The sequence below is a fragment of the Osmerus mordax genome, chromosome 15 (assembly GCF_038355195.1).
Source record: "Osmerus mordax isolate fOsmMor3 chromosome 15, fOsmMor3.pri, whole genome shotgun sequence".
NCBI lineage: Eukaryota > Metazoa > Chordata > Actinopteri > Osmeriformes > Osmeridae > Osmerus > Osmerus mordax.
Genome location: NC_090064.1, coordinates 9,042,341 through 9,056,891, shown reverse-complemented (window position 1 = coordinate 9,056,891; position 14,551 = coordinate 9,042,341). Strand labels below are relative to the sequence as shown.

The 14,551-nt window shown below is 43.8% G+C and overlaps 1 protein-coding gene across 1 annotated transcript; it reads left to right on the top strand.

The window, feature by feature from the left end:
* Positions 1-1,362: 1,362 nt before the first annotated feature.
* On the top strand, positions 1,363-3,297 carry LOC136957783 (OTU domain-containing protein 1). The gene has a single exon (XM_067251961.1). It carries the CDS (start codon positions 1,567-1,569, stop codon positions 2,893-2,895), a length of 1,329 nt encoding a protein of 442 aa, XP_067108062.1. The 5' UTR covers positions 1,363-1,566; the 3' UTR covers positions 2,896-3,297.
* The last annotated feature ends 11,254 nt before the right edge of the window (positions 3,298-14,551 follow it).

Here is a 14,551-nt window from a genome sequence, read left to right as displayed (position 1 = left end):
ATCTAATTGTGCATAATCTACCGTAAAACCGCATACTGGTGAACGGATACTTTCAGTATCCTGTGTTTTTCTGTATTTAGATGGCGGCAGTAAACATCACAGTATGCGCAAAACAACGGCCCGCGTGTTGAAATATGGAATTACAGTTTATGGAAGCTTGCTGTCAAATTGTGTTTGCATTGGTGCTATATAAGGCACTATTAGGGTTCATTTTGGAGTACGATTCAAGTACAGCCTATTCCTCGACTGCAAAATCACTATGCATATAGGCTACTGTTAATTTGCACGTTTCATTTTACGCTTTAAAAACGATTTTGGTACATAAAGATCCAGTCATTTGTTTCCCATACACAATAGCCTATGTGACAAAAAAAGAAATCCAAAATGCAATCCAATTTTCAATGTTTTCATTTCAAGCTTTAGGGCTTAATTCTGCAATTTGTCGCCACCACGTGTTTAGGCTACTAAAACGCGTATGCGTCACAACTCCTGGTATCAGGGTGCACTCTACTGGACACATTGTGATAGGCCTAAAGCTTTTAGTTTTTAGAGTTTATCTTATTTTAATCACACTGATCAGACTAACAATTCTTACCAAACTTTTAAACAACAAAGTTGTTTAATTGAATCAATAACCCTACATTTTTAGACAAAAGTTGAAATGGAGAGAGTGAGAACCATGGGGAGACTATTTGTTGCCTCCAATGCTGTGTCTGTGTCGGATCTGTTGTGTTGTGGTCTGTGCACACACATACCAGGTTAGTGATGTCAGCAATTCAGCCAGCCTTCTTGTAAATGTAGACTGGTTGGCTATTCGGTTATAGCCTGCAAGTCAAGGTCCAATCTGAATATACGCAAACTAACTAAGAGATTCTGCCTGTACTGTGACAAGACGACAGACGGTCAAAAATGTGTTTAGTTGATTATTTATATAGCCTGTTGTCCCATTGGATGTATAAGAGATTACTGATGTTTTAAACTTTATTGCTGTTAGTTGTAGGCCAATGGGCCCGATAGTCCAAACGTGGGAACAAACAGCCTATAGTCAGTAAATGTGTTTCTTAATTTGAGTAGGAACTTAACTATGGGTTAAATCTATATGATTACATTTTAATTAATCATGTATTTCATTTTGGTCCGTAACAATGTGCATGATGTCGTTTTTGGCAAGCATTGCACATTCCATTACAACGACGCCGCCCTGACGTGGCTGTCTGGAGCAAGAGAAGATCTCAGTGTTCGGTGACACATCAAATCCTTCGCATTCTCTCTGAGGTAATTTACCCCTTTACCATGGTGTGCACATCTTCGGTCGTTAACCATGACGGAGCCTGAAGAAGAGAGCGTCCGGTTACACTTTTCGTGTCTAAATATAGGGGAAACTGCGGTGACGCAAAATGGCTAAACTGGGGTCCTCTGTATGACAACGGGAACAAGACTCGGGTCCATGGAAACGTTCTCTACAACTTTACTGTTATTGATGACAACGTTTATTTTTAGTGTGTGCTATCATCCTTCCGTAACTCTCCGGGCTCTAGCTTTAGGTATAAAGGACAGGCTTTCAAAATGCAGTTGTACAGCAGTGTGTTGACACACTACCCTGGATCCTCTCGAAAAGTTTCGAAAACGATCACAAGTGGTACTAACGATTTGACCACGACTGCAACGAACTCCTCTGCAACAGATAAACAGGAATTGATTGGTGAGCGAACGTCGACCAACGGACATCCAGAAGGAGAAACTAAGTCTGTTGCCAATATGTCTGCTTTTTCATGTTATGAAGCTGCTTCAATGAAGCCAGTTTACTTCACATCACATGCAGAAATAATCATTCGGCGGCCCGATGGAGTGGAGAGGTCTGTTCCTATTCATATTGTAAAAGAGACCAGACGCAAACGATCATCTCCAGACACCTTTGATGTGAGTCCGGGGCGTGATGTAAATAAGTTTGACAGGCCTACTGAACTTGCTGTGGACTTAATTGGTCACTTGAACAGAAGAGAGGAGCAATTTGTTGAATTTCCAGGGTTGATCGAAACCTCACTGAACGATTGCGGAAACGAGGAGCCGAGATACAGAAAATGTGAAGAAAGGATGGGACGGCTTATTGCGAATGATTTCGTCGTGAAAAGTGACATTTTCAATGCTGAAAACAAGCATAGCAAGGTCATGGCAACGGAGGCAGGACAAGATATCATAGATAAGCAAGGTGATGTGATCTGGGATCTGGACTCTCCATCAGCTGAGCACGTCTTTGAACTACGTGTCTTACGCGAGCCATCTCCCCAGAAACAGCCAGATGACATTGACGAAAAAGTGACAAGGTACTTGGCTGAAGTAGAAAAACAGAACAAATACCTTCAGGAGAAGCATAAGTACAGATTTCAGATCATCCCAGATGGCAACTGCCTGTACAGGGCTGTGTGTAAAGCAGCTTATGGAGATCAATCGATGCATAAGGACTTGAGAGAACAAACAATGCACCATATAGCCGACCACCTGGATGAGTTTAACCCCATTATTGAGGGTGATGTGGGAGAATTCCTCATTAATTCGGCACAGGAGGGAACATGGGCTGGTTATCCGGAGCTTTTGGCAATGAGTCAGATGCTTAACGTGAACATCCACCTGACGACTGGAGGTAGCTTGGAGAGCCCAACAGTGTCGACCATGGTGCATCATCTCGGTGAAGAAGATGCCTCTAAACCTGCGATATGGTTGAGTTGGCTCAGTAACGGCCACTACGACGTTCTTCTAGACAGATGTCTTCCCAACCCAGAATATGAAGACTGGTTCCGCCACTCACAAATACAAAGAAAACGGGACGAAGAGCTTGCAAAGTCAATGGCTGCTTCACTGTCTAAAATGTACATTGAGCAGAATGGACCCATGTAAACTACATGTGACATGTATTCTGCTGTAGGCCTGAGGCTATAGGCCCTTTATCAGGCACGTACCGGTTGCACTTTGATTCCGCGTGACTCCAACATTGCCTTAACTTATTTTTTGTAATGTGTTTTTTGACAAATTTGACAGAAGTGCAGAGCACACCTTGATATTTTGCTAATGGTCTAGACCAGACCAGATGGCTTTTAGAGCCTGCGTTTTAATATTGTAGCCTACTTTTCTTTTAATTTGGGGTGATTATTATTAATGTTCATGAGCTCTACGCACTTATTTATTTGTATTACAGCTAATTCATACTATTTTCTATTAGTGTTAGGCCTATTTCTATGATTTTAGGCATGTTTTAAGTGCTTGATGCACAAATGACTAAATAGTTTTGAAATAAACATTTGACATTGCAGATACTGGCTATGGATTTTATTATAGCCTATGACAATGTAGACTTGCAATACATTCACAATACATCCTGATGTTGTTATTCTGCATCTACAAACTACTAAATGAAATGCTGTGATCCTACATAATGAGGTCCAACACATGGACCTGGGAATATTTTGTTAAAGCTTAGTTACAGACATGTCAACATTTTGATTAAAATCACAGTCACGCACTGCTATTGATACAATAGGTTATTCCTCCGAAGTCTGATTAGGACTTTAATTAATGCTTCCGTATTTCATTTCCGTTCTGTAATTCACAGTGACTGTCCTGATAATGTCAGAGTTGCAAGTCTCTTTTTCTGCTAATTCCGTCTGCTTGTGTGTTTCACCGCACCAGTAGATGGCGTGTTAGATTCCAAAATCTCACTAGTAGCCTATTGAAAAATTGATGTTAACGAGCATACATCACTGTCAGTTGCCAAGACACAGGTGTAGGTAGGACCTTAAATTGCAAGTTACTCGACAGACAGCTGGAGGATTACATTATCACTAATCAATATCTAACTACTAATTAAAACATCTTATATTTGTAATATTAATACAAGTTACATCTTAAATCTATAGGATACGGTAAATCTGGTAAAGCTAACTCATAAAATAGTTATTTCCATACACAAGATCTAGGCTGTGTGTTAGGGGCTGTAATTTCGGTACTTAATTTGCCATAACGGTTATTCACAAATATTTTGAGATCCTCCTTTAGCTGTAATATGTGATGACGTAATTCTGCAGTTTTTGTGGTTTGGAGGGAAAAAGTTTGTAGGTTGAAACAACATCGCGTTGTAGTCCCATAGTTTGAGCCCCTCTACCTATATCTGTAGATGGTCCAGCTAGAGCTACTCACTATGCGCGCACAGTAAGGTGAGCGTGGACGGAGAAACCGCAGTATTGGCGTCTCCTGCGACTGTCTCATAGTGAGGAGGAGAAGGACTTCAGTGACAGACCGTGGATTTGGATGCCAGCATAAGCATTTCCGACTATCAGTAAAAAGACAACCAGTACAAATAGCTCCAGCTTCAGAAGTTGTTGGATACTTTGAAACAACTGCGACCGAAAGAACCACCGTGGTGCAGTCGTGTTCCCGACTTTACAGACATCGACAATGTCGGGACATCGGGTGCAGTTCGCAGACCTTCCCTCCAGTGACCACAAAGGAAGCCCCAAATTACATAGTAAGTAGCTTAACATAAAAGCTTTTTTTGAAGAGTCGCCTCTTATTTTCTGTTGCTGTTGACTTTTTGAGCTTTTACACACTGACCTTGAGAAATCATTTCGTTTAGTTAATTTGCACTATTTTAATATCGATCAATGACATCTGCATACATGTTTGATAAGCTTACACTGGTCTCGTCTATAGCATTTAAACTGGTTCAACTGTCGATTAAAATTGATTTATTTGTGCCTAATGTTTGTCTTAATTGCGTGATCCGACTGTTCTGTCAGATTTTGTTGAGAAATTGGCTATACAAAAATTATTGATTTGATGTGATTGTCCCAAATCAATAACAGAGTGTTTTAGTAGTGACTGTGTAGTCTTGATGCATGGCTAAATTATGGGTATATTTGGATAGCTGCTGTATATTATCATTTTAATCGGTGTCCAATGTGATGATGATTCCATTAATCACAAATTATTCCATGACTAACTACAGGGCTACTTACTGTTTTACCGCAATCTCTGCCTCTGTCTACAAGTCAATATATTTATAGTACAGGTCCATACGAATAGTCGTGGACACTTTTATGTTACTACTGGTGTCTGCCAAGTTAGTGCTCTTGTAGCACTCTTCTTTGTGCCGTTTTTCTTTTTGCGAAAAATTGCATCTACTTCCTTTAAACTTTGAGTCTGTATTTGCAGCAGCTTAGTATGAGGCCCTGATGATGTGCTCGAATGTGGTCATGCCAGATGGTGCCTGCAATGTCACACTACATGCGTCATGCTTTGTAGGCATGACTGGACTGTCATTGCGTGTGTGTGTGTGCGCACACGTGGATATCGTTGTGTACGTGTGTGCATGTGCGGATCCCTCACCTGTGCCCCACTGTGTGTGAATCAGCACTGGGACTCAAGCCAGCTCCACATCTGATTTACTGTATATAGGGGTCAATCTACTTATCACACAGCCGTAGGTACCTCCTGATACATTCAACTCAAAGTGGCGGATGCCCTTGCAGTTTATTGGTAATCTGCCCAGCGCACTCCCATCCAGGGGCCCCTAGGCAAATTCAGAGGATGTGCTGAAGGAGGGAGTCTGTCACTCACAGGGCGCCGTGAGGTTGAGGTGACACTCATCTTGTAACCTATCTTCATTTACTGGGTGCGTTGTTGCGCAACGCATCACTCAACTAGAGCGGAGATAGGAAGGCAACAGAGAGACAATTGCTAGACTGTGTCTGTTTATGTGTGCGTGTGTCTGTTTGCGTGTGCCTGCTTGCACATGTGTGTGTCTGTGCATGCGTGTCTGTTTCGGTGTGCGTGCATGCGTGTCTGTTTCTGTCTGTGTGTGTGTGTGTGTTTCTGTGTGTGTCTTTTTCTGTGTATGTTTGTGTTGCAGAGTAGTGCAGTAAGAGAATGCCATGTTGTGATTTATACTTGCTTGTGATAGTTACAGCTGGACCTCCCCTCTGTGCTGCAGTGTGTGTTCACTGTGAGACGCGGGGCCCATTGCCACGGTGACAAGATGAGTGACAGGCCATGTGAGCCTGAGCCCAGTGGATGTCAGCCAGGTTCTTCAAATCCCTCTAGAGTAGACACACAGTCCTATTAGGTCGTTGAACCAGTATTTTTGTTTGTGTGTGTGTATGTGAGTGTACAAATGCGCCCTTTAAGCCCCAGTGGACAAAACTAGTTTCAGAAGGTGCATCGGTTTTCTCGGGCTTAACAGTATACAGGTAATAGTGAATTTTGAATTGTGTATTAGAAATCCTTTGAAATATGAATATGCTTTTTTGGGTTCCAAAAACGCATTATAGAAATGTAGGTTCTGTGAGTCATGTCCAGAATGGGGCATTTGTTTGGTGGGCCGAAGGTTAAAAAGTGCTGAGTTCAGTGAGGGGTGATATTGCCAGTGCTTGGGTTGTTTACAGGCTTGGGGCAGGCGATGATAAAATGGCCTCTTCAGCAAAGCAGCTCCAGATATTGTGCACCCCCCCTCCCCTGCCTCCTTCTCCAGACCCTTTTTCACTCGTTTGTCCCCATCCCCCTCTTCCTGTGGTCCAGTGCCAGGTGATGACAGTGTCGAGTTTCAAAATCCAACTCTCTTTCCTTCTCTCTCTTTCACCATAGTAGGATTAAGTCACAGCTGCTGAGCTTACTGGAGTCCAGGCCTGTCTCTCTCTCAGGAGTACCACAGCGAAGGCAAGAATATACATCTCTGATTCAGACAGGGGGATGTAATATCAGGTTACATAGTCTCTAGGCTTGGATCAGACGACACCTGGATCCCAGCAGGAGCCCAGGTTAATCTATGACTTCATCCAGTTTCATATACCAACATGTTAACCAATCATCTTTGAATTAAGCAAATTCATTTTGTATGACTCTGACAAAGAGTTTTTGGCGTCAACTCTACTGAGACAAATGGGATAGAATAAACAAACCCAATGAGTCAAGCGGGTGTTTTATTGAAAGCAGTGTTCACAATATACTGGTCATATACTGTATGTGTTACGGACGTTTTATTGCCGTGGCCAATGGCCATTTATGCTTCCTGTGCCATTGGAGGAATGTGGTGGTGGATTATGTAAACCTTTAACCAGAATCCCACAAGTGTTTGTTTGTTACTTTTATAGAAGCACTGCCATTGGCACATCCGGAATATCCATGCAATATTCTCCTAGTGACAAGGTCAAACCCTCACATGCACTTAAACACACACGCACATTCGCACACACTTGCACACACTTGCACACACTCGCACACACTTGCACACACTCATACACACTTGCACACACTCGCACACACTCTCACTGTGGCCTCCAAATAGTCGGCCAGGTCAAATCTGTTCAACATAATCACTTAACAGGTTGTGTTTGTCAGAATGTCCAGAGAGTAACTCTAAACATCGTAGCTCGCTATCTCACTTATGCGTCCCAAGGCGTTCATTCAGTGGACATGAAGAGTGCTGTGTGGGCGAAAATAATCACACTTTGTGCTTTTTTACTGCCTTAGGAATGCAGACTGTGTGTGTTCCATGTTTTAGTGTGTGTGTGTGTGTGTGTGTTTGCAATTGAGTATGTGTGTGTGTGTGTGTGTGTGTGTGTGGGGGGGGGTCTCTGTCTCAGAATACTAAACTCCAGACACAACATTTACAACTCCCAAGTGTAACCCACGGGTGAGAATAGGTGAGAGTGACAACCTCACAAGAGCTCAATATCTAAACATAGCACGTGTAGTCCAGTCAGCGCCAGGCTTACGGCACCCGAAGCGTCCTGAACACTCTCTCCTTGGTGGTGCATGTGAGCGCGCTAATGGGGGGTGTGAAACAACCCGACCACATGGCCTGCCTGGCTGGCTGGTTTAAGGAGCAGGGCGCAAGACCCCACAATGGACGAGCACTTGGGATGATCCACCGCCCTTCTGGAAATAACCCAGACCCTCCAGAGATGCTAAACAGCTGTTTTCACATCAGATTTAAGGCTGCTCCCTCAAGAGCTCTTAAGTTACTCTGCGTGAAGCTATATGTTTTAAAGTGCCCTCCGTCGCCTCCTCCCCTCACGCCGAGGCTTGCTCTTGTTTTATCCGCTTGCACGAGGAGGGGCGACTGTCACAGATAACGTAATAACAACCTTGACTGCATGTCAAGCGCGGGTTTTAGTGCGTCAAATGCTTCAGCTGTTTTTATAAATGCAATAATACGTGTCACCTCTTTGCTCACAGCCTCTTTACTATATTTGTTTCAGTCACATACCCACGGCAGTCCCATTTTTTCTGTTGACATCATCTTTTCGTTGTATCCAATTATCCTATCATTACAAGTAGGTATGTTTATTTGGTTTACTTTTAATTGACCCACCTGCTGTGCATGCTTTGAAGTCCAGTGTGGCACCAAGTCTGTAGTGTGGGTGGTAGTTTGGATGTTAGTTCTGATGGGGGTCACTGGCAGGACTCACAAGGCAGCAGGACCAGGAACGTGTCTCTGTGCAGAGTGTGTGAACGAAATGACCGGCTTCGGGATGTCTCTAGAAATCAGTGGCAGCGGTCCTCTCTTGCTCTGATACATTCCTCATCTTCATGTTTCTGCTGTCTTCTCCATAACCTCTCTACTTCCTGATTTAGGAGAATTGGATCTCGCTCGTTATTTCCCCAGCACGGAGAAGATTTCTCTCCTGTCTGCCCGAAGCGACCTCACGCTAGAAATGTATTTGGTTGTGTTTCCCTCGCCTGTTGATGTTCATTTTTCATGACATTATGAAGTAGCAGGGTAACACCAAGCGCTTAGGCCATTCTGTTCTTCTATTCTATTTAGCTAGAGGGTGTGTTTATAACACACACAGACACATAGTTCTAGAAATGACTGGAGTTTAACCGCAGCAATGTGGAATCAAAATCAGTGCCTGACTGAATAAAAGGATGCAGCTGTGAGAAATTGATGTCACACGCTGAATGAAAAGTTAGGGTGTGACAGGATTTAATTATATAAAACACCCAAAATAATTTTGCCATAGCTTAAGCTGTTCATCAACAATTTAATGAAAGCACACATTACATGGCTATTTTAGTATACCCTTCCAGTTAATATGCTTGTTAGCACAGTACTGACGGATTAGGAAAATGGTAGTTTCATTTTTTAATAACTTCAAACCCCATCTCCTCCATCGTTAGTTCATATTCCATGGAAGCACCCTACAGCAAAAGAGTAAACTTCTTCCTGAGTACATCTGGCCAATCATGGTATCTTCCTCTGAAAACATCACCTCTGTCTTAGAGTGGATCTCTCTTGGATCAGATATAAATGACCCATCCTTCCACCTGTGCTCCATCTCTCCTCCTCCATCAGTGTGATAGGATGCTGATGGAATGTGAAGAGGAACCAGATGTTCCTCCGATTGCTGCAGCCGGCTCCTCCTCAGGGATTCCACATTCATGAAGTTCTGGAGGATGGGTTCTCTGGTCAACAATGAAAGAGTTCAAACGAGTGATGTTAGTTTGAGCCATATTTATTTGGTAGTTGCAGTGTTTGACTTTGTCTTTGAAAACTAGTAGTTTAAATGCTCCTGAAGATTATGCAAATGAGCATGGCCAGTTCAAATACAAAGGTTCAGTGTATTTTTCAGAAGTTGAGTAATATGTATAAAAAATTGTGCTAGAACACATGGCCTATCTACAGACATCAAACCACAAAATTAATCCCAGAATGGTCTGAAATGGTGGGTGTAATAATGGGTTTTAACTGGTTGATTTGATACGGGTAGCCCAAGGGGTCTAAAATTGCCACAAAATCTTGATTCCCTACCCCTATAGCAGTGCTCCTGAAATAATCCTTAGGATCATTTGGTGATTAGTGGGAATCTGACTTATTTCTGGTCATGTGTGACAGCATGTTTCTCTGTCTGCAGACTTTCCCCTCTAAAGCAGTAATGATCCGTAATTCCGGCCCTGATGGCACTCTTCTTGAAAGGGGCTGGGGGAAGCACAATTGCTTTCTACTACACAGATGAGTACAATGTCCAATAGCCCCTCTTTTTAAGACACTGTTGAGGTCATGTTCAAGAAAGCATACGAAACATGTTGTCGGAGAGATGGCTAGTGTTCAGCTGTGTGTGTGTGTGAGTTAACTTGGCCAAACCTGATAAGTGTTATCTCAGTCAGTATTTAGTCTCATGCTGACTCCATTAAGTCTGTTATTTACCAAATTACATTTCTAAATCATTCAGACAATCAGGATCACTGCTGGGGAGGATGAACACAAACACACACGCACAATATTATGTTGAATTACCTATAATTTTCCTCTGACATTGTGTTGTATTACCCCTCTAGGTAAAGACATGTTTGGGAAATGTAACTTGACATCAGACCAGTAGCAGTTCTGGAATGTTTGGGTGTGGTCTGTTACATCTAAGGATGGAAGTAGATGGAAAGCATCCACTCCCAGTCAATAACTGCAAGCAGCTTCTGTCAGCTTGATAAATGTGAGGTTCATGAGGCAGGGTATGAGTGGGCGTGTACAAGTGAAACAAAAACTTGTGATTGGGCAGGACTATAACAGCACTTAGAGGGGTGTAGGGATGAAGCAGAGTCTTCCAGAGAAAACGAAAACTGCTGAGAAGCAGTTTGGCGGTGTAGGCCTACTTCAGTAGTGCCAAACACTCACTTTTAATCAACTGTAAAAGGCACCTACAGATGTACGTGTGTGGTCAGTCTTGCTCACGCATCAGATTGTAATGAGCTCTCTTTAAAAGTACATTTCCTTTCCATTATGAATAAAACAATGAAAGCAAATGCAGTCAAAAGAGCAAAAACGCTCATTTAATCCACAAACTTCATCTTCAACTTCAACTTGGTTAAAAAAGAGAAATCATTATGAGGCCAATGCACTAATCCAAATGTTAGTTTGTTTGGGCATAGCTGTCAGTTCAATTAATCCAATTGACTCCCAGCACTGTGCATATGCCAGAATTCCAAACACCCTTGGTTGGCAGACGAGCAGGCAGGCATTAGAAGCTGACACATGCCTTGTTTCTAGCCAGGAACTTGATCTGAAGATGAAGGCTCATCACTTAAAGAGAAACGCCTAAAGAGTTCATCGGTAACACTTTATTAAAACCACTCTTTGAGATCACACACAGCAAGCTCAATGTCAAAAAAGGAGTACACTTTTGGCTAGGTCTGTTCATTTTCTCTGTGTATGTAATTCACTTTTTTTGTGGCTACCTTGTAGAAGTGCTTTGACATGTTTTCATAGAGTATATCCATCTTTCTGATTTTTACATGTGCATACAATATAAAAGGTTTAAAGGCCTCAGAAGATGACCACCTTGTGACAAATGTAATACAAAGAAAGAAAACCCTGAACAGCATTTGTTTTAGTCCATGATCCTTAATGTAAAAGGGTGACCCAGATGATGAGTACTCTTCAAAGCTAGTTTTAAATCTAAGGTTGTGATGACAGGCACATGAGAACCATACGGCATTAGTTGAAGTAGTGCACACTCATTTACATTCCATAATACCTTTTAGTTCACACTCATTTATAGTCCGTTTTGTCATTTGCTTCAGTGACACCCAGTGAAATGGAAGAGCAGTTTTTATTCTGTTTACCATACAGTTTCAGCAGCTTGTTTCAGGGATGCAGGGTTTGCATAATTGTGCCAAATTTATGTAACAGTGAAGATCATCTCTCACGTCGATAGTGAAGCTTCCGGGTTTAGGGGAGGAGAGAGGCTTCATTAGCCCTCTTGGCCAGGTCATGGAGATTCTCTCTCTCTCTCTCTCTCTCTCTCTCTCTCTCTCTCTCTCTCTCTCTCTCTCTCTCTCTCTCTCTCTCTCTCTCTCTCTCTCTCTCTCTCTCTCGGGTCATAAGATGTTATTAGGGGTTCACAGCACTTTACCCAATCAATCATTTTCATAATGTTTGGTTTATATTCATGACAGCCGTTTATCTTGGGAAACTACTACAAGCTTAGCACAATGGCTGCAATATGTAAGATGGCACTACAGAGTGTTTACAGTGCTTTGTTAGTGTGATGAGTTATTGTCGGTAACTTGCTGTTTGGCATTCTGTGTCCATTCTTAGTTTTGTTTAATTATCTATTGTGAGGCTCCCAACTGCATGGTGAAAGACTTGGCCTCGCATGCTAGTTCTCAGAGACGATGATAAACAGATGGTGGTGGATGTGTGTGTGTGTAAGTGTGCAAATTAATATGTGTGTGTTTGCGCTGTGTGTGTATGTCTGCTGTGTGTATGTGTGTTATGCACCTTCCCCCAGAGGTTTGCAACTCACATTTTCGGGGTCAAGTCCCAACAGTGCCAAGATGAAATGAAATTATTTTCACGTGTGGCTGACCTGCTGTGTCCGTGATAGAAGTAACCCCCTTTATCTCTCTGTGGTATGGTGAGCTGGAGTCACTCAGCTGTTTGGACAACCTGTGTTTCTAAAGTCATTTCCTGTTGAAATGACTAATGGAAGGCAATTATATGAGTTTCTGTGTGTGTGTGTGTGTGTGTGTGTGTGTGTGTGTGTGTGTGTGTGTGTGTGTGTGTGTGCGTGTGAGACAGCGGGAGAGAGAGAGAGAGCCCTAGTTACTGATAGTTACTTAATCAGGTGATTTAGAGCGGAGAGGAGAGGAAGAGAGTGGAGAGGAGGAGAGGAAGATAACTAATAAAGGAGAGAGGAGAGCAGGTGAGAGGTTCTTTGTGATTTGACTCCGGCAGGAGAGCTCTAAACACAAAGCCCCTCTTCTTTTCAACACCTGCATATTGCTGAAGTGAAGTTCTGTCAAACTTTTCACAACCCTTCCTGACCTCAAACAGACCTTCTCCGGAGTCTCTGTGGAGAGACTTGACGCTGAACAGCACTAGACTTGAAATGCTTGCAGGGATTGGGTGGCTGCCTTATCGCCTGATAGAAGTTTTGGGGTCTACTCTTTCATGTTCCCTGTAGTTCTCAATGAGGACCACATTGGGGTGTTTGACCAACGTCAATTCCCTCCCTCCCTCCCTCCCTCCCTCCCTCCCTCCCTCCCTCCTCCCTCCCTCCCTCCCTCCCTCCCTCCCTCCCTCCCTCCCTCCCTCCCTCCCCTCCCTCCCTCCCTCTCTCTCTCTCTCTCTCTCTCTCTCTCTCCCTTTCTCTCTCTCTCTCTCTCTCTCTCTCTCTCTCTCCCTCTCTCTCTCTCTCTCTCTCTCTCTCTCACTTTTCAATTGTCCTCTCTATCCCCCTCTAAATCAGGAAGGGTGCCCAAGGTTTCATTCTCTGAACATAGAGGCTTTCACAAGCTCCTTTGGGTGTGTGTGTGTGTGTGTGTGTGCGCATGAAGGACATGACACAGAAACACACAGGAGCCTGGTGGGAGAGAGGAGCACCAGAGGAAACACAGCAACATGTGTGTACACACACTTATGACACCTCAAGGACTTAGACAGTGTGTGTGTGTGTGGGGGGGGGGGGGGGGGGGGGGGGAGGGGTCAGGATGGGGAAGTGGAGACCTTTTGAACTTTAACCCCTGTTGAAAATTGAAATACAATGAAATCCATGTGTAAAGATGGCCTTAGTCGAGCCTGCCTGTGCTTCACTCTTCTGTCCGTGGACCGGGGGCTTGTTTTGGTGCCAAGGTCATATCTATGATGTCACTTCCTCTCCCTGGCTTTAGAGTGGACCTCTTCTATGAGGTGAGGCGCCACGGAAGCCACAGGAAGTGGTTTCCTCCTCTCAGCGGGGATTGTGGATCACTGGCAGTCAGAGCAACAAGGGTGGTTGATGGCTCAACAACCCCTCAGGAGTGTGATAGAGCAGACTACAGAGCCTGGACTACAGAGCAGTCTACAGAGCAGACTACAGAGCAGACTACAGAGCAGACTACAGAGCAGTCTACAGAGCAGACTACAGAGCAGACTACAGAGCAGTCTACAGAGCAGTCTACAGAGCAGACTACAGAGCAGTCTACAGAGCAGACTACAGAGCAGACTACAGAGCAGTCTACAGAGCAGTCTACAGAGCAGACTACAGAGCAGACTACAGAGCAGACTACAGAGCAGTCTACAGAGCAGGCTACAGAGCAGACTACAGAGCAGTCTACAGAGCAGACTACAGAGCAGACTACAGAGCCGACTACAGAGCAGACTATGGGTTGTCTTTATGTCTCTTTTCTTTCTTTCCCACTCCCTCCCTCTCTCTTTCCTTTCCCCCCCTTTCTCAAGTTGGGTAGTATCCCCGAGGGTCATTTCTATCTGTGATGCTTGTGTCTGTCATATTTTCTCAGCGATGACATGCATGCTGTCCATCCAGTGTGCCTGTAAGAGGAAAGGGCTCATTAGTTCATTGGCTAATGGAAGGGATGGGGGGGGGGGTTAAGTAAACCCAGATCATTTACGCCTCCCCATCCCCCCGCAGGTCGTGCCCAGCTCTGAGGATCGCTCCATACCCACAGCCAAGCCTGCCGACACACGCCCATCTCTGCTCTTCTAATGACAAGGGCCATTTCACAGAGCTCTAATAGCCTTTTGGCTTGTGCTGTAATATGAATTCTTCCACCAAACCTATTT